General features: G+C 31.5%; 1 protein-coding gene across 1 annotated transcript in view; it reads right to left on the bottom strand.

The window, feature by feature from the left end:
• Positions 1–21,977, bottom strand: part of LOC115889820 (lachesin-like) — a 78,708-nt gene that overhangs the window by 45,965 nt on the left and 10,766 nt on the right. The window contains exons 4-5 of the mRNA XM_030909898.1: positions 20,170–20,316; positions 19,150–19,422 (exon numbers count right to left, since the gene is read on the bottom strand). Of these exons, the coding sequence (XP_030765758.1) occupies positions 19,150–19,422; positions 20,170–20,316 (420 nt within the window). The remainder of the gene's footprint in view (positions 1–19,149; positions 19,423–20,169; positions 20,317–21,977) is intronic.

Raw genomic sequence — 21,977 nt, forward strand, 5'->3', positions numbered from 1 at the left:
TAACTAATTTTTGGGCGGAAATAATGGTGGTATATTTAATTGGTATACTATTTCACATAGATTTAAATAGTTTCCTATTTGTAAAAAAAATTGCTTGCAATATTATTATTTTTACCACCTGTATATTTTGTACATATGTTGCTTTAAAAAAATCTAAAATGTCAATATTCCATGGATATAATGATAAATGAGGTCTAAATTACAAGAAAATGCATTTTCTACGAAAATTTGAAGAGATAAGGTAAAAAATGGTATAATACAATTTGATAGAAATTAAATTATGCATCTGATTAAAATATACAGGGTGTTTCATTTTAATTAAACAAGTTATTGCCGTTTAAAGCTAGTAAATATTTAATATAAATTTTTAGACACTCTGTATAAGGTAGTATAATTTTTATTACAGCAACACAATATCTGCTCAATAAGTAATCTTCAGTAAATATTTAGTTTTAAAAACTTTGATACCCTTGGAGAAATGAAGCCTTAAAATTTTTACTGCAATTTCACAAAATTGAATATATTTAAAAAGCGGTAAAATTTAAGTGTGATAAACCTTAATAAAATTTACCTTTATTTCAATCGTAGAATCTAAAAATAGAATAATATACAGGGTGTTCTATTTAAAAAAAATACAACTATAATATTTTTTACTTATTTGAGACACTCTGTATCTTGTAAATATATTTTTAAATTTAAGCTCTAGTAGTCCTTCAACGAACCTAGTTCTTGCAATTAGTAAAAATCCTTTAGCTACAATACTCCGTGTCATATGTGGTGAACAACCCTGTATAAGTTTCTATTCGCGCTGGCATGCGTCTTATTAAATTAGCAACGTTGTCTTTTTGGATATGTTTTCCCATTCTGATAATGCTGCATTAATAAAAGCTGCACGAGCTTTTCTGGATTCACTTCGACAAGCTCTAAACCTTATTTTGAGCTGATACCACAAGATTCGTTCGATTTGTTGAGTTATGTCAAGCTATTTTCTATGGATATGTCATTATTCTTATTATACGAGGGAAGTGTTGAAGACTCTTCTCAGCATTTTCGATGTTTTGAACAATATTTATAGCTGCCAAGTCGTAAATTATCAATTACTTATTGAGGCATTTATAGAAGAAGTAGTAATTTTCACTAAAAAGCAAGATAATGCACAAAATCAATTTTTTTTTCGATTTTCACTGACAGTTCGACAAGCAAAATGATCCTTTAAGGCCACCGTTTTCAAAGCGCTCAGCGCAATCAGTAAAGACGCTAAGCGTGTCAGACGATAATACCGAAATCGTTAATTAAGTGCGCGCTCAGCGAAAATTAACGTCATATACGCTGAGCGTCTAAAAGCGCTTAACGCTTTCAAAGTTACAGAATACGCTGGTGAATGTGCAAGCCAGTACAATGCTATGACGCTTTCCGTTTCAAGACAATCTCTAACCGCCGAGACGACAATCATTCGTACCATAAACTTTGGTACGACTGATAACGGAGTTAGATAAATAAATAAATAAATAAATAAATAAATGCCTTTATTGTCAAAAAATTTTTCAATTTGTAGACAAAGGTAAACTAACAAACAAAGTAAAAAAAACAAGGTGCACAAATAAACAAACAAAAGATAATACAAAACATTATACAAATAATATTGTCAGTCTTATTGTTAAAATAAACATTTATAAATGTTTACAATGTCAAAGAACAAAAAAAATTAAAATAATATTCAAAAATATTTAGCCAGTTTATAGCAAAATATCAATGACCTCTACATAAATTAATTTCGATGTCATTAGTAAATATAGCAATAGCAAACATTAGACCAGTGTTTTCAAGATCAAATTCGATTTTCAATTCAAATATAATTCATTTACGGCGTAGAAAGCCTTGTCTAGTAAATAAGAGTTCAATGCTCTGCGAAATGAAAAAAATGATGTTATGGATTTGATTTCAAATGGCAGGTGATTGTGCATTTTTTTCGAGTTGTATAATATTGAACTTTTAACTAACTCTGGGCGTGGGGTAGGAAGATAAAGATCTTGCTCCGCGTTCCTGAGTGGGTAAGTGTGAGATGGCCTTTCTTGAGAAGCTGATACATGTTTACGTATTAGGCAAACGGATTCAAATATAAATAAGGAAGGAATAGTCAATATTTTTAATTCTCTAAAAAAGCCCCGGCAATGAGTTCTGCTGTTTAGTCCCAGTGAATATCGAACAGCTCTCTTCTGGAGCTTGAAAATGCGGTCAAATTGAGCCGCACAACACGTAACCCAGAATGGAAGGGCATACCTGAGGTGCGACTCAAAAAGTGCATAATGAACAGTTCTAGCCATTGACAAGTTAAGCTCCTTAGAAACAGGCCTTAATGCAAAACAGGCAGAGCTCAATTTTTTCGACAAAACTTTGATATGTATGTCCCATTTCAGAGAATTGTCCACAACAAGCCCTAAGAATTTTACAGATTTTACGACGTCAATGGTGGTGTTGTTAAGTACAAAAGGCTGCAACGAGTTTTTATACGACAAAGCCTTAGTTTTAGAAATGTTGAGACTCAGGAGGTTCGAATCGCATGAAAATTTAATGGTGATTAAGTCATTTGATATAATCCTATGAAGTGCCGCGATGTCCTTGTTGCTCCAATTGAAGCTAGTGTCGTCCGCAAAAAGACATATTTTGCCACTGATGTTTATGTTAGCAATGTCGTTAATAAAAAGAAGAAACAAAACAGGGCCTAGTACTGAGCCTTGTGGTACTCCACATTCTATTGGCTTTCTAGAAGACAACGTGGTATCCACCCTCACAAGTTGACTTCTGTTGCTCAGATACGACTTAAACTATCCGAGAGATGATCCCCTGAACCCATAGTGCTGCAGTTTATTAATTAAGATCTTATGATTAACAATCGAACGCCTTAGAAAAATCACAGAAAATTGTTGCTGTAGAATGATGGTTGTTTAGGCTGGAGTAAACTTTATTAAGGAGGGAAAACATAGCGTCATTTGTGGACTTGTTGCTTAGAAATCCAAATTGATATTCAGTAAGTATTTCGTACTTAAACAGAAAAGATACCAGCCTTCTTTTAACCAACCTTTCTATGATCTTAGATAGCGTTGGAAGGAGTGCAATTGGGCGATAGTTAGAAGCTTCATCTTTGTCTCCTCCTTTGTGCAGAGGAATGATTATTGCCGTCTTAAGACATTTTGGAAAAACACCATTTTGGAACGACATGTTTATTAAAGTTGTTAGGTGATTCAGAGTGCTTTCTGGCAGATTCGAAAACATTTTTAAAGTTAGCCCGTCGGTCCCAGAAGAGGATTTATTTTTGATGGTATTAATTGTACTCCGAAGCTCTTCAAGAACTACGGGCGAAAAAAAGAAACTGTGTAAGTTTACATTATCATTAGAGAGATAAGAAAGTGGATCATGAGGAGGACATATGGTATTAGTTAAGTTTTTCGCTACATTTACAAAGTAATCGTTAAGGTTCTCAGGCGAGGTAGAGATATTGCTAGACGAAGAAGCTTTGTTTCTCAACTCATTCACAATAGACCATGTTTTCTTAGCAACATTACCAGAATTGACTATTCTCCTATTATAATAAAGGTCCTTAGCGGCTCTTATAGTCTTATGATAAATTTTTCTGTATAGTTTTATGTAATTGTGGAAGAAGAGACTGCCCTAGAGAACTACCCTCCGTAAAACCGTTCCAGATAGTGGCTTTTATCAAAGCCCTGGGACTGTATGATAGGTTATAACTCAAGAAAGGGGGACACAATATATCTGTAAGGTAGGCGTTATTAACCCCCTCCCACTCATTCTACATTCTACTTTTCTTTAAGTTCATATTCGTAAGAAACCCTATTATACCAAAAAACAAATTAAAAGAAAACAACCCAATAATTCCTCCTCCACATACCTTTGTCCTCGCATTGCTTTGACTTTCTTTATTACATTTTTTTAACATCGTTAATTCTTTCATATTAAAGTATAGTAAAATTCGTCAAACCGTATCAAATAAAAAAACTCTTATATCCTTAGAGATCCCCTTCCACGCTACATATTTTTAGGAAAAAAAGAGGCGAAATTCTGGAAAATTTTTAAGCATCCCTACTGCAGGGATAAGGGCGATACCCACGCACAGGTGGTTTATCGTTTTTAGGGATATATTAAATTTTTTTGACGTTTATTTCGCAACGAGAGACCGAAATAAAAAACGACCGATTATCCGCTTTTTATTTCTGGAGAGTGTTTGTTCGGATTTTTAATAAGCTTTGAGTTCGGGCTCGTTTTTGTCAAAGTACGAGTACGCTCGAAATTTTATGAATTAAGAAGGGGGATAATATAGCTGTAATACGGTCTTTGAACGAGTGGGTATCAGGTGTACTGTATGGAGTAAATTAATGGTGAAGTGAATTTAATAAAAGTACATACATGGTGTTCCAATATTCAGTGGATTTGTTTGGTCGGTGGGTAAAGTTGTAGTTGTTTGAATACCACTCCTTTCCGAACTCAATTTTGAAGAGAAGAAAAGGTAGGAGCGTAGAGAAGAAATGTAGGACCGTTTCCCCATTCTTTTTGATCCTTGCAGCTTCGGCAAACTTCTTTATAAGAGATGCCCATTTACGCAGCATGTTCACTAAGTGGCCAGCGTCCCGTATATACAACCCGTATATACAGGGTTGTTCACCACATACGACACGGAGTATTGTAGCTAAACGATTAGATTTTTACAAATTGTAAGTTTTGGGTTCGTTGAAGGATTATTAGAGCTACAATTTAAAAATATTTTTACAAGATACAGAGTGTCCCAACTAAGTAAAAAATATAATAGTTTTTTATTTTTTTAAATGGAACTCCCTGTATATTATTCTATTTTTAGATTCTACGATTAAAATAAAGGTAAATTTGATTAAGGTTCATCATACTTAAACCTTACCGTTTTTGAAATATTTTCAATTTTATGAAATTGCAGTAAAAATTTTAAGGCTTCATTTTTCCAAGGGTATCAAAGTTTTTAATACTAAATATTTACTGAAGATTATTTATTGACCAGATATTGTGTTGCAATAATAAAACATTTACTACCTTATACAGAGTGTCCAAAAATGTATATTAAATAATTACTAGCTTTAAACGTCAATAGTGTGTTTAATTTAAATGGAACACCCTATATATTTTGCGTGAATCAGATGCACAATGTAATTGTCTATCAAATTGTATTACACAATTTTTTACCTATCTCTTCAAGTTTTCGTAGAAAATGCATTTTCTTATAATTTAGACCATTTTTATCACTATATATTTTTAGACCATCATTTATCACTATACCCATGGAATATTGACATTTTAGATTATTTTTAAAGATGTAACAAATTTTCCAAGAGTACAGATACTAATATTGTCGATATAGCTCGCTTATTTCATAAAAAAAAAATTAAAAAACTGTTTAAATATTTTTGTTAAAAAGGACCAATTAATATGATCCCAGTATTCAGACTACATTAATTGACTGTTTATGTTGATTAATAATAATTGCTCCAAATACTAAAAAACTGAATTTTGTGTGTTTATTAGACAGTGTGGTAAAAAGTAACGCCTTATAAATTTTATTTCATTTTTTGACGAATGTTGATTTATAAAAACAGAGACGTTTATTTTCATAATTTATTATTATATTGATTTCTGGGCCAAATCCACATTTATTTAGAATACTTTATTAATTAAAACAATTTAAAAGGATGTAATTACTAATTTTTGGTCGGAAATAATGGTGGTATATTTAATTCGTATACTCTTTTATAAAGATTTAAATAGTTTTTTTGGTATACCAATGGGCTTGCAATATTTACCACCTGTACATTTTGTGCATATATGTTGCTTAAAAAAATCTGAAATGTCATTCCAAGTGATAAATGAGGTCTAAATTATAAGAAAATGCATTTTCTACAAAAAGTTGCAGAGATAGGTAAAAAATGGTATAATAAAATTTGATAGACGATTAAATTGTGCATATGATTCACGTAAAATATACAGGGTGTTCCATTTAAATTAAACACGTTACTGCCGTTTAAAGCTAGTAATTATTTAATATAAATTTTTGGACACTCTGTATAAGGTAGTAAAATTTTTATTATTGCAACACAATATCTGATCAATAAGTAATCTTCAGTAAATATTTAGTATTAAAAACTTTTATACCCTTGGAGAAATGAAGCCTTAAAATTTGTACTGCAATTTCATAAAATTGAAAATATTTCAAAAACGGTAAGGTTTAAGTGTGATAAACCTTAATCAAATTTACCTTTATTTCAATCGTAGAATCCAAAAATAGAATAATATACAGGGTGTTCCATTTAAAAAAATACAACTATAATATTTTTTACTTATTTGGGACACTCTGTATCTTGTAAAAATATTTTTAAATTGTAGCTCTAATAGTCCTTCAACGAACCCAAAACTTACAGTTTGTAAAAATCTAATCGTTTAGCTACAATACTCCGTGTCGTATGTGGTGAACAACCCTGCATAACATCCGGTAAAAAATGTTACAGCCGTTAGCCTGGCAATATTCTTACTCGACTTAATTGGCTTACGCGGCAATTCTGCAGGTGTCTAAAGATTTTTATTTACTCTTGGCCATAGGAAAAAGTGGAAGCAAATATATTTTTTAACGCATTGAGGACAGTAAAATCTTCTTCTAATGCAGATGGTTTTTTTAAATTTTTGAATGAAAAAAAAACCTTTTTTGAACAAAAAAACAAAGAATTTTTCTTATTTAAACATCTTGTAGATCCGAACTTCAAAATAAAAAAAGTTTCTTTATCTAAAGTGGTTCTTCAGTTATCGCGTGATATGTGTTAAAAAGTTGAGTTTTTGAATTATCGCGATTACTGACGTTTTCTCGTATAAAAAATGGACATCCTAACGATATCCTTATAATTCCATTTCAGATGCTCAGAAACTAATCTAAATGTTCCCTGTAAATGAATATTTCAGTAAAACTCCGTAATTATGTAACTTATTTAAGTTAACACGTCTGTTGGTTTTAGGCGATTATTAGCACATATTAAAGTATCAACAGGGTGCAAATCAAACTTTACATTTAAAATGCAGCAGAACTACATAAATAATATGTTTATTATCAGTTAATTTTTACTACCCACTTTAACAAATCATCCTCTCTTCTTTCTTCACACAAAAGTAGGATTTTAAATTGTGAAATTATCCACTTAACTATAATTCAAGTCACTTAAAAGCTCTAAAGAAGGATAAACCAAGCCTTTTGAATTGCTTTTTCTCTTTTATGCCGATTGTAAAAGTCCTCATTCATTGGACAGGAGTGGCGTCACTCATAATGCTAAATAATTAAGCTCTCGCTTTTCATTACGACTTCCTGCTGCTGCTGATTCTGAAAATATTTTCTAAAAGCTTCCTCTTTCCAATCGTTTACGCTGGTACAAGTTTGCTGAGAGCTTTACAAGCAAAGAAAGGAAAGGGAGTCGCTTTATACTAAAGCGTTTTAGTGGGAATGTTATTTTGAGAATAAAATGTTTACGCTGTTTGAATCGAGAGGATTATTTTAAATTATTGGATGACTGTATTAACAAAGTTATAGTGATTTTATTAATTACTTTGATCGTATTGTCACAAATTACCTATAACAGATGCGAAAGAACACCGAATTACGCGTTCAGGTTTCTGTGACCTTCAGAAAGAGTTCATAGACAATCCGCATCAATGTATAGTTTGGGTTATTATTTGTTTGGGTGAAAATAATCTGCACCAATATGTTATCGAGGCATACAAAAAGGTCCACAAACTTCGAGACATACGAAAAATCAAGTCCATTTAGCGTGTGTCGCAATTTTCACACCTTAAAAAATTAGTTTTTTATAGCTATAGCAACTGCAGCGACTATGAAAAAAGCTGTGTGATTTTCATTCAAAATAAGGGCACCTGTAATTCATTTGAGAATGTTATAAATCGCTAAAAGAGGTTTCAAATCCCTTGGATTTCTATTAATATTAAATAAATTTTATTAAAAATTGAACTAAAATTGTTAATATCATTAAAAACAATTCAAATTCAAAAATTGTATCAGTCAAATTCCCTCATTTAAGGTGAATATTAAAGTAAATATAAATACAGCCCATTCTAAGCTCTACTTATCTTTAAGAAAAATTTAAATCATTGTTGCAATTGGGCCTTAATGCCATTTCGAATGAACAATAGTATTAATAATGTACATTATAATAATAATAAATTTTATATCATAGTGTGTATTAAAACTACCAAAACACTTTTAAATTGGTATTATATTAACAACTTTTGTTTTTTAATCCAAAAAAAGTTACCAATTTTCTCAATCAAAATATTTGTGGTCCTGAAAAGGACATTCGTTTTCCCATGTTTGTCAAGGTAGGTAATGGGTAAACAGTAAAAAAACAGGATAATGAAATTTAAAAAGTTACAAAAATTGTTCAAAAGTGCTTCCCTCTTGCATTAAACAATAACCCAAACGATCATAAAATCCCCTCCTCACATTGGATGACATATCAGAGGTGACAGTGTCAAAGACATTAAATATTTTCTGCCTTAACTGCTCCAAGTTTTTAACTTCTTCATGGCCGTAAATTTTAGATTTTATGTACCCCCATAACAAGAAATCATTCACCGAGAAGTCAGGTGAAATTAAATGTCGCGTCAGTCTAAACAAAACTGTCATTTTTGAAAACTTGTCAAAATTTGGACACACGCTAAATGGACTTGATTTTCCTATGTCTCGAAGTCTGTGGACTTTTCTGTATAATCTCACAGTAATTTAATAGATTGCTCGTCATATTATATCAGCTCGTAGGAGATTAGGAAAAAAAAGATATTTATAGTATAAAAAATTAATTTATTTAACAAAATTTAATTAAAGATGTGACAAAATAGTTACATTTCTATTGGCTCTATCGGACTTTTTTCGACTATATAAATCTTTATTTTTTGTAAACTTTAATGCATAAAATATTTTCAATCTAATAAATAATTTAATGATGTAAATAAGAGGAAATTTCTCACATGGGTGGTCAAATTCTATAGTTTTCATTATATCAAACAGCCTCTGAATGTTTTCTTCAGTGCAAAACTCATCAAAATTTAATATAAATAATTTTTCCAGCCTGTAAATAAAATGAACAAATTTTTCTACTTTCATGATCAAAGGCTTTTAAATGACTTTTATCACACTGATGTATTTGAGGACCCTTTTTAATGATGTAGTCAAACATAATTAAAGGCATTTTGAGTTGAAAACATTTCTCAGAGGCTGTTTGATATAATGAAAACTATAAAATTTCTACACAGATAGCGCTAAATCGCAACATTTTGGAAACAAGATTTCCGTTTATCGTCGATTCATTTTCGAAACACGAGTTTCCCTCTTTTAAGAGACAAATATGATATAACGTAGATGATTTGTGTCCGACTCCACGTCAATTTTATAAAATAATGAACTAAAATTCCGCCATGTTGGCTAGTGATAGAATTCTTAACTAAAATATATGTTTTATCGGCCGTTGAGCTTTTAAACTCATTAAAACGCGTTTACTACTTAAATACTTACATTGAGTTATATATTTTTATTTTTTTGTGGAAATACCCAAGCTCATCTGATGATGGGGTAGGGCCCCGAAACCGGTAGAGAGAGCAGGTTGATCCACATTATGACGAACACAGCGTGGAATTAATTTCTATATTAGCAGTTCAAAGCAAGAAACTCTTATATAATTTTATTATATACCTAAAAACTGCAAGAAATTTATTTTCCATTATATATTTTTATTTTTAGAACCATATCTATCGACTGAAATAGGCCTATTGGATCAATAGATCAGAATAGAGAGTAAGGTGAACCTAAATGAAACAAAGGTCCTGGCAGAGATCCTCCGATTCTAGCCTAGTCCGGTTCTAGCCTTGCTTCGGAAAGTAATAATATTTTGAATTATATCTTTTCAATACAAAAATGTATATTTTTTCCTCAGCAAAGTAATGCAAGTACGGACAAAAATGACCCTGAAAAAAACCCTTCAAACCAGTTAAAGAAAATATATAGGTGGTGTTCTCTATAAGTAGGGGTTATACTAGTAGAGGTTAGTTCAGTAATTATTTGAGAAAAAAGAAATAAAAATGAATACACTACATCATGTATCTCTAAAACGAAGCATTTTGGACATAAATTTATACGAATTTTTTATTTACTTTTATCTCTAGAATATGTTTCCCGATTACAATTTGGATCACTCTGTATATCTTTAAAAAATATATAATTTGGATAATGACTACTAACTTGTTCCTTCTCTCAAATTGGTATATAGCCATTAAATCTATTTCACATAATTGAACGCCGAATATAACCTTTTCAATGGTAGCGAGCCGGCTATTCACCAAACGAGCGATCTAGAGGGCGTAATAGGTTTTTAGTAAAATATTATGTGGATTTTCACAAAGGGCCTTGTTAGATGTAGCTCGTCGATTTTATACAATGTTCAGTGATCTCGATACGAGATCGAAAATTGGATTTTTATCAAACCCTAATAAAATATATAAAAAGGAATAAGATGTCTCTAAATAATTAGGTATGAAGAGATTAGAATGAAGAAATTATTCGTGGCTATTTAGAAACATCTTTAATTTAATCTGATGTGGTGTTCAACTTAAGTACTACCTTTTTTCAGATTTCTGATCTATCTATTTCAAGACATCATCATTTCACATCATTATCATCATTTCCACTTATTTGCGATTGGGTTCATTCCTGTCTATTGTTGGCTATGCTGGTTCAAGCCATTCCTGCTATATAGCAATACTCATACCCCCATCTTAGGTTTAGGGTTCCTCTAGATCTATTAATTCCTGGTGGGTATCATGCTCTAATTTTTGTGGTCCATCTGTTGTCCGCCCTTCTTACAATGTGTCCTATCTATTGCCACTATTGCCACTGTGGATGACATCTATTACCTGGGGTTATGGTTGTATCCAATTTATTTTTTATGGTCTTCCTTTGCCATTTTTAGCTTATTTAGCTTGTAGCTCTTAAGGACTATTGGAAATTAAAACTATGTCATCAGAGAATCTTAGATGATTAAGACATTCTTTGCCAGCTGGAAATTCTAGGGCTTTTTTATCATTACTATTGCTTTGGCTTTTTTGCTACATCATACATATTATGTCCGGATAAATAAAAATCCTTGATAAATTGATATTAAAAATTTAGCTAAGTTCCTATACCGGGTGCGTCTCAAAAGTGGCTCACCCCTATAACTTTTTTTTATTTTTTTCAGATAAAAAACGAGATTTGGTATGTTAGTATATGACATAAATTAGGATTGATTGGTGTATTCAATTGTTTTTTGTCACTTCCTGTTTCACCGGAAATGACTACAACTTTTGATTTTTAAATGGCACCCTCGGTATTTTTTTACTTTATTCGATAGAAAATGACATTCTGAATAAAATGACATCATATGTCAACTTTTGACATTCTCGCTTAATAAAAAATTGTGTTTTAAAATTCAATCTAGAGTGCCATGGCTATGTTAAAAACACTAATTCTTCATCAAGGAGCCTTGAAAAAATAGATTTCATGCTCTAATTTTTGGTCAATCGTCTAGAGTTTCTAATGTCTTGTCCTGGCCAGTTAGAAAATGCTCAAATCGTATTTTTAATCATATCTCAATTATTTCAAATGGAACGAGGGTGGCTCATTAGCATATTTGGAAAAAGCATTTTTTTACGAATAGTTTGATACCACACACTTGGTATTTCGAGTCAAATGTTCGTTACGAACCGCAAATTATAATTTCAAATAAACCATATGCGAAAATGTCAAAAGTTGACATATGATATGTCATTCTACTCAGTGACATTTTCTATCAAATAAAGTAAAAAAATACCGGGGGTGTTATTTAAAAATCAAAAGTTGTAGTAATTTATAGTGGTGAGCCACTTTTGAGACTCACCCGGTATAATATATTGAATAAATAACGCTTCTAATGGTGTATTTTTATATAAAAAAACAATTTCTAATATAAATTACATTTACCTATCTAAGTTTTAAAGAAGTGTGTCTCATATAATATTAAGTTATGAAAATTTTATAATTTTTGAAAATATTTGGAACGAAATAAAGCGACTTTTGAATATAAGTATCTTCTTTTTTTATCACATATTTCAAATGTTTTTTGAGTGATCAGGCTACCGCTTCTGCTGTTTATTTTCATTTCGGCAAATTTAATATCTAACAATAATTTAGATAAAACCCCTACCAGAATTATCAAAAAAATATTAACGTTTTCTTCTACTTCAGACGTTATAAAAATATTTTTATTATCAGAAAAAGTGCACAAGTATTTCCAACGAATGCAGAGATAAGAATACGGCCGCGTTTTGGGACAACGTCTGTTTTACGACGGCTGGAAAAATAGAAGAAAAGTGCGAGCGCCCCGACTGACAAACAGCCAGTTTCGATGATTTAAGATAAGGGTTTGCCCGTCCTCAGACCGACGACGGCACAATCGTATTCTTGCCATAGAGCGAAGAGGCAGCGTTAGCAAGCATCTCGAGAAATTCGAGCACCACTAATTTAGGAACGGATCCCTGCTTGGCTTTCATTGTTCGCGTGTGTTCGAACATTGCTGACTTCAAAATGGGTTGTGTTTGTTGGTATTGTATTATGACGTTGAAGAAAGGAAGTTTTGAAATATTAGAAATGTAAAATTAAAAAAAAATGTGAATTTATATTGTGATGTCTATAAATATCTTTGATTTTAAATTTAAAATGAGTATATTTAATAACTATTTATGAAAGAAAAATGTAAAGTAAAATTGAAAAAGTGGTCAAAATGATACGTGTTTCTGGCAGTTTTAACATTCTTGTTACATTTAATTCTTGTTTATAATTTGCCTTTCACCTTGGAACTCCATCCCCAAACAAATTAACTCCATCGCCGTTTGCCAGTACAAGGCGGTATTGTTTCTAAACTTGCCTAATAATTTTTAATAACGTACAAGCGACACGAATTTATTCCTTGCAGAACAGCCGCTCCAGCTGAAACTTTGAAGGTTAATGTCAACCCTTTAAACTGTTTACGCTATATGAATATATATATACACGTACAGATGAAATTAAAGGCCTTGGTAAAGTGTTAAAGGAGTTAACCTTAATTTCGTTGAACATATTTAGGTTAAATATATCTTATTTGCTTATTATAAGCTTATATTAAAAGGCAACTGAAACTTAAGTATTAAAAAATAATTAAATGTGCATCGTATAATATTAAGTTGCGAAGAAATCCTTTGTAATAATGTGTAAGTATGATGTGTCATAACTTTTTATTTTTTAATCCGATTTTTATGAATATGGCATCAGTGTGAAGATAGATTTATTGGCATTATTTTTTAATATTTTAATGACCTATATTCTTCGGTTAGGTGGGTTTATACCGGGGTAAATCAAAACTTTGTTTTTGCAATAAATTACCCTAACCAACAAAACACCCTGTAGAGAAAACAAGACTGACATTTGGATAAAAAACACTTCCCTGTAATCTTAGACATATTCCCAACATTTTATTTTGGGAATAAACAATGGGGCCCGGGTGGCAATGTAAGGAGGGGCCTGTGTGTATTTTTTGCGTATTTTTTGTCTTACGTTTTGGTCAATTTTTCTCTATTATATACAGGGTGAGTCTTAAATAAGTGCAAATATTTTTAGGGGTAGTATATTTCGACCCGAGAAACACGACTATGAGGGTTTTTGCGCGATTTTTTTTTGAAAATTTGGAATTTAAAAAAAAATGTTTTTTTTTAATTTTTAGTTTAAAAACATTCTTTGTTTGTAATATGGCAACATAGGTGGTAGTAGATTAAATTTACAAGAAAGAAAATCCAATGATTCTCAAAATTATAGCAAAAAATTGGAAATTTTAAAAGTGAAATAACTCGGTTGTTTTGGATATATTTGAAAAAACGGTAAAGAGAAAATATGTTTCTTTTATCGAGATTTACCAGCTCTGAAAATATTTGCATTTATTTAAGACTCACCCTGTATAGAAATCAGAGAACTACCTTAATGCAAGGTAAACCAATGCAATGCACATGCCCTAACGCAATGCAAAAGCAAATATTGTTAAGAATAAATAATGATCTATAAAGAGGGCCCGCGAAGACTGGGGCCCCCCTAATAGTTATATATATATATAATATGGCCAGTCCGATCCTGCGTCGATCCGTTCTGTAAATACGGGGTATCCGTAAAGGGCAAGGGGAAAAACCAAATTCTCTATATACGAGCAATTCATCGGCGTGCTATAAATAGTTTAAATAACATTAATTAGTTGTACAAGAATTTCCATAATACCTAATCAGTTTTATTTTTTTCAATGTTTTTCCACGTAAATGATACATAATTTTTATAAAAATTAAAAAAATAAGGAGAAAAGTATTAGGACAAGCATGGAAGGATTCTACCATATCTTCTAAGAATTATAAGTTTAATTTTTAAATTACTTTTATATTCATTAAGTCCAAAATGCTGCTACTTCAGTTCTATAAAAATCCATTAAAAATTTATTCGTTTTTGGACTTGTATGTTTTGCTTCTAGACCGACGATATTCTAAATATATGGTTATGAGTATCATGTCTTTTAAATTTAATTCATTATTTTTAAATTTGTTTGGGTAATATTCAATTCCATTTTCAAAATTTCAAACTATAAAGGTTGCTATCTCCAGAAGTATATTTTTATTTCTTATTTTTGCAAGACGAATATCTGTGTCTCCCTATTGTGTCTGAAAAAAATTATGTAACACAAAATATTGAATTTTATTGTTCCCCAGCAAATAAAATTCTTATCTCTTTCTTATAATAATAATAGCTCCCGTATATAGCGTTTGACGCCTTGGGAGTAGCAAGGTACAGCTTGCTATACTAGAGCCGTTCGGTATACAAGGAAGGTAATGTGGCTAGCACTACGCTTCAACCGCCTATTATTACCTCAGGATTGTGAAACCCAAGTACTCATTTAAGGCTGAGTCGACCTAGGTTCCCAACCTATTTTTATTTTAATAAAAATAGTAGGCTGATGAAATGCCGGGTGTGGGAATCGAACCCACACCTTGAGATTGGTAGACGAAAGCCTGTACCTCTACCCCACCGGGCACATTCTTATCTCTTTCTTAATTCTCTTAATTCTCTTTCTCTAATTCTTTATCATATTAACGCATGAAAATACTTCCTACACGTGTACATATTTTTTAATACCGTTTTTTTTGCTCTCCTGTAAAATTAGGAATAATGGATTTAGCAGTTTATCACATTTCACCGACGATATGCTGGAAATAACCAAGAAAGACTGTACAATAATAGAGTGGATACCAAGACCTAGGTAATAGATGTCATCCACAAAATCATATTCCTCAAGTGCCAATGGGCAGGACACCTGGCAAGAAGGACGGACAAAATATGGTCCCAATTACAAATAAGCTATCTAAATATGCGAGGGACCACACCAAAATTGTAATTTGTTAAATAAGCTGAAAATGATGATGATGATGAAGTACCAATCTCATTAATCTTAAAATTCTCTAACAATGTATTGCCAAATTTTTCATTTATTGTAAATCTCTCCGCTTCAAATTTAATACTTTCAGTATCATATATAATCTTGGTTATATCATATATTTCCATTCAAAATACATGCACCATACACAATATTTTATTGTACTTTATTCGAAATTATCTCTTCCCTAACTGCACACTCGACATTTATGTAAAAGTCAGACCGACACAAAATCCGATAGAAAATTGTGCGATGTCATACTCGTACGTTTACCTTTTTACAGTCGTCCTCATCGTAAAGTTATCCTTTTTATTTGCGCCCTGTTCCGTGACATTTTTCCGTCGGTGGAAAAGGTGGCGCTGGCTTCGTAGCCGCCGCGCCGCTTTCCTGATTATGTTTGACAGAGAGTGAGCGCGCTAAGTGTGCGTTTAGCTTGTTATTGCAAAGCAATTTGAATCTAAGTTTAATAATAATACCACAGTATGTGTTTTTTAAAGAGGAATGATCGGTATTGTACTAATAAAGCGTTGTAAACCCGCAATGTGCACATACTGCAACAAAACCCGCCTTATCCAAATTATTTTTGTGTTTGTTCTCTTTACTTATTACAGTTGGGAGTTGGAACCCTAGATTATATATACTAAAGGTAAAGGTCAGAACACATTTTATGTCGGTGTGACAGCCTGGCAAATGTGCGGTTCCCGGTAATAGGCAATGATAGGCCATTGCCAAGGAGCTACATGGAGGGTTCAGTTTCCAAGTTGCTAAACTTTGTGAAAAGGATAGTACTGGAGAATGTAATCTAAGGATCAGAAGAGGACCACAATAGATCTGAGAAGGTCGCAGTGGATCAGGCCGAAAGCCACCTCTAAAAATCTAATCTAATCTAATCTAATATACTAAAGGTCGGCATTTCTGGTCTTGGGTGTCGATTTTCGTGTGTACCATGAGTACGGTCAACGCGCTTAGTAAAATAAAATGTACTGAATAAAGACAGAAGGCAAGTATTTTTCCAAGCGCATGGAATCTAACGTCAAATTAAGTGTAATGCAAATTAATAGTCATCATATTAGCATAATTTTATTTCCATTGTATAACGACTCTTGTTTTTCGCGTTTTTTATTTTAAAAATTGTATTAATTACTCTTTTACATCCCATTAATTACCCATTACATCCTAGACCCGGCATTTCATCAGCCATAAAAATAAAAATAGTTTAGGTACCTAGGTCGGCTCAGCCTTAAATGAGTACTTGGGATTCACAATCCTGAGGTAATAATAAGCGGTTGAGGCGTAGTGCTAGCCACATTACCTTTCATTCTATACCAAACGGCTCTAGCATGGCAAGCTGTACCTTGCTACTCCCAAGATGTTAAACGCTATATACGGGAGCTATTATTATTATTATTATATTAATTACTCTTTTATCGATCGCTTTTATATAGCTAAGGATGCAAGTGTGTTCAGTGAGAAGTTAATTTTAAGTTTGTGCAATTATATTTCTATTTTTTGTGTTTGGTGTGTGGAACTTCTAATATAAAGGTCCCCAATTATCTTTCCATAGGCTAGTAAATTATTCAGTTGTTCTTTTATTTATATTAAATTACACGCATACTTTCTGGTTAGATTTGTTAAGAATATTAATATTCGTTCGGAGTGGCTAAATATATTTTTTATTTAATTGCTAAAACAGTTTTTACATATTATCACATAACCACGTTTTTGGGATAAGACAGGTTTTAAAACTTCACACCTCTATGCTCTCAAAATTTTATTTCAATACAAACTGTCGTTCTCCTTGAAGCGCTTGAACCAATTTATTCCATTAAAAATAAATATATAATTTTTTTGCCCAATATATTAAAGAATGATGCTCATCTTATTGTTCATTTAAGCTGATATTAAAATAAATTGTTTTTGAGTATTTTAAGTGTAGCAGAATTTTTAATAAACTTCGGAATGGCAAATATTTTAATATCTGCTGACATTATGAACAAATGCTTTTTTCTAATTCATTGGGGGTGGATTTTTAATATATTCCTCTAATATTAATAAAAGTAATACACAAAATAAGAATATATTTACATAAGAATTTTCGTTATTACTTTCTTATTCCTAAAATAGATTTTGATTTTTTTTTATCTAGTACTTATTTCTTTGTGAATGGTAGCTGATTGATTGTGGAAAATGTAATTAAATTATTAAATGTATAATAATAATATCTTTCTCTCTTAACATTCTAATTTTGCAGTTAAAATATACTTTTTATTTATCATATTTTATATAATATTACCGATGATTGAAGAAATAAGAAAATACGCAACCGTATGGGCGATTTCGCGGCACAAAACTTGTCCAAGATTAGTTTAGCTCTGCGCCGCGCCGCTGCGCGCCGATAGTCGCTTGCAGCAAACATGATAAAGAATACTCTACTGTAATTCTACTTTCAGTCGACAGAGTGGGTGGTTACCGGAGACAGTATTGCCAAAACTACTGATTAATCCGTAGATTTAGGGATTTTGGGTACAGTACGTTAATAATACGGATTTTCTATCATTAAACAATTTAATATGATATTATATTTTAAAGAATGTATCCATTTTTCTCAAAGAGACCTGGTTCAAATTAAAAAAGTAGAAAAAAGACTCAAAGTCTCGGTCTCAACCTTTATACAATATTAAACTGTTACACGTGTTTCGCTCATATACGAGCATCATCAGACCTAACAAGAAAGAACCTAAATAAATAACAAATAATAAAAAGGTCATCATAACTTACTTAATTGTATTTGTACTTAATTGTATTTTTAAGTTATGATAACCTTTTTATTATTTGTTATTTATTTAGGTTCTTTCTTGTTAGGTCTGATGATGCTCGTATATGAGCGAAACACGTGTAACAGTTTAACATTGTATAAACGTTGAGACCGAGACTTTGAGTCTTTTTTCTACTTTTTTAATGATATTATATGACTAAACAAAGAACGGTGTCAGAGTTGGCTTGGAAATGAAGATCGCAGTTATTTCATATAAAAAATATTATGGTAAATGTCAATAGTCGTCATCTCCAAGCCAACTAAACGAAATTTTTCAATCATACCAAATATTCAGTACCTATAAAACAATTTTTATTTTTGTTGTTTATTCTATGTTTAACACGAATAAATTTTCAATACATAAACGCGTATTTTTCATCCAAAAATATTTTCGTCAGACATATTACAGATATTACACATTTTAATATGGCAACACTTCCGCTTTCACTTCCACACTGTCTTCGATATGCCTTCACTAGCCGAATTAGAGGAAATTAGTGTTTTTATGGGTTGGTTGCAGGAGAGGATCCACTATACAGCACTTGAGACAGTGAGAAAAAATCTAACCAGCCTTATCACGAATTTGCCAATTAAATTGCGTATCTTCATAATTCTTTCAATCAACGATATTATTATTAGAGAAAATAATGCTTACTGTTACTTAAAGCAAATTAAAATGTTATTTATAAACATTGAAATAAGTACAAAAAATAGAGTGTTACAATTTAATAAACTTACATAAAACATTGATGTTTATATGTCTGACATCAGGCTCTCCCACACCATTATCAGCAGAACACTGATACTGTCCCGCAGAGTGTCTGTCAGCATGTTGAATGACCATGGTCAAGCCTTGGATGCTTCGTTCTCCGCTGGGCATGACGTTATTCTTTCTTGTCCAAGAAACAGCCGGCACCGGATTACCGGAAGCCTTACACTCCATTTTGACCATTTGCCCTTGAGTTACTTCCACTGTACCAGTGTGAGAGACAAAGTGAATCCTAGCAGGTACTGTAAAGAATGAAAAAAGGTTAAATTTCCTGCTTATGAAATAATTAAAATCATTCAAGAATAACGTTTTAGAACATGCAATACATTAGTAGTTATTTTTTATACAAGACGATAAAATGGTATACGTGAATGCATAAACGATAAAAGACCATTTGCAATACCGACGATAATGCAATTTTATCGTCGTGTATAAAACAATATTTTTTCCATAGCAAGTTACGTTTTAAAAATTATTCAGAAATTATTATTTCAAGGAATTTATTACGAGTAGAAAAAATATTATGCTGGATTGGCCTTGGTTTCTATATAATTTGACAAATAAATAAAGCTGTCTCTTTAGTTGTCAGTTTTGAGTCAATATTTTTTAATTCTCTTTCGTGTCGATTGCTGATTTAATTGGACCCAGAAATGGCTCAAAAAAATAAGTAAATTACCAACAGATATTCAGGCTGAGGCGACAAACGCCATACCCAAGCTACTTTCATTTAAATCCAGAATAACTTATGAAAAGGAATACAACATTTTTCAAAAATGGAAGCAATTAATAAACCTGCGAGAGGAAATAAAGTTTTTAACCTATCCTCGCTGTTAAAGTATCATTTAATCTACCCTTGCGGTTAAAGTACTATTTTACCTACTATTTTTGATAGATATAAGACAATTTTAACAGTTGCTATAAAAAAATTCATTACAACTGTCTTCATATTTTTATCTTCTATAAGTCTATTAAGAATTTGATTAACTCACCCAAGACTTCCAGAGTATGTACGATTTCTTTGGGTTCAATAGTGCCAAGTTGACATATATAATCGCCAGCATCTTGAGGTCTGACATCTCTTAGTTCCAAACTATATCCTCCTCCTGAAAGTTCTGGAACACTTCCAATCCTTGAAGCTGCAGGTAAAATAAATAAAAAAATATAATCAATATTTAATCTTTTTTTTTAATATTTTTAGGTAATTTTCAAGTCTAAAGCTGTATTTATAACTTCGAAATTAGTGGAATACGTGGTTTCAATTAGCGTAGAAGTTCTTCCATCTAATTTCAACTTTGACGTTCTTCCATCTAATTTCAGAACGTCAAAATTGGTGGTAGTAATTTACGTAGAAGTTAGTAGAAAAAGTTAACAAACTTTTAATAAAAGTTAACAAACTTTTCTACTAATTTTACTTCACAATTTGCGGGTATAGCCATTATGGCCATTGATTATCGTCTGTCAAAAGAAATTATGGTTGGAAATCAAAAGTTTATAGTTTTTAGACTACCGCAAGCTATTGCTAGTATATTTAATTAATTCTTCATGTATTTTTTAGACATTATGAATGATTGTAGTCTCATAAGTATAAAGTATAATTGAAACCTCTAATTTATTCCACTAATTTCGATATTCTAAATGGGGCTTAACCCTTTATAAGTTGATTGTCGCTAAATCGACCACTTTCATCTCTTTATAGGTTGATGGTCGCTAAATCGACCACTTTAATTTAACCATATAATCAGTCGCGTGGAAGTATATTATCGTCCAATTTGTGTGTTACGCTTATTTCTCTGCGCGTCTTGGCCATTTAATCAACCATATCTATACGTTGACCAAATTTGCGCGAAAAATTAACGCAAGCGGTTGAATATTCGACCAGTGAGCATTGGTGACACTGAGTTCGCTGTGTATCATAAATATAGGTAATAATTGCCGTCTAAGCATTTTCTATACAAATTTCTTGCGATAAAAATTTAAAAATATAGAACCAAATGTATCTGTGACGTTTATTTCTGTTTATTTATTGCACCAATTTTACATAACTTATATATTTCTGATCATTTCTCATAGGATGCGAGTTTCTCGAATAACAAAATTTGATTTACTTGATATGGGCATATTTTTGAGTAGAGAGCTAACAGAGATAATCAAAATGAACTTACTTTTTTTATTAAATTGGATGATACATATAGTTTATACATTATACAGGGTGGTTCGAACTGTATTTCGGAAACTTTGGCAACATATTCTGCAGATAAAAATAAGTAAAAAAGTTCGTATAAATGTATGTACTAAAATGCTTATTTTCGGAGATATAGGGTGTAGAAATTTCATTTTGATGTTGATTTTTTCCAAATAATTTCTGAAATAACGTCAATATTTGGATGAAAATTGGTGTCTGGGAGTTTTTTGACATGGCAAATTTGATTTTGATGTCAATATGCCTCCTAGTTGTAGAGGGCGCCACTTACATATTTTTTAACTGGTTTAAAAGAGAGTAATAACTTTTCGTCCGTACCTGTAACTAACAAGTAAAAAATATACATTTACAACGTTTTTTACGTAAAAATGATCTCTTGGTAAAAATCCTACGAGTAATGGTTCTCAAGATATTTGGAATCCAAATTATCAATACCTGTCATCATTGAATAAAAATAGTTTTTAATCTAAATAGTTTTTAAACTGAAATCATAAATTTGAAATGTTTTTGTGCCTAAAGTTCAACAGAAACTATTTTATCATCATTTTTTCGAAGAAAAATTTATGATTAATTTATAAAAATAAAAAGTCCCCAAAT

This window comes from Sitophilus oryzae, unplaced genomic scaffold (assembly GCF_002938485.1).
Source record: "Sitophilus oryzae breed Bouriz unplaced genomic scaffold, Soryzae_2.0 scaffold_850_pilon_pilon, whole genome shotgun sequence".
NCBI lineage: Eukaryota > Metazoa > Arthropoda > Insecta > Coleoptera > Curculionidae > Sitophilus > Sitophilus oryzae.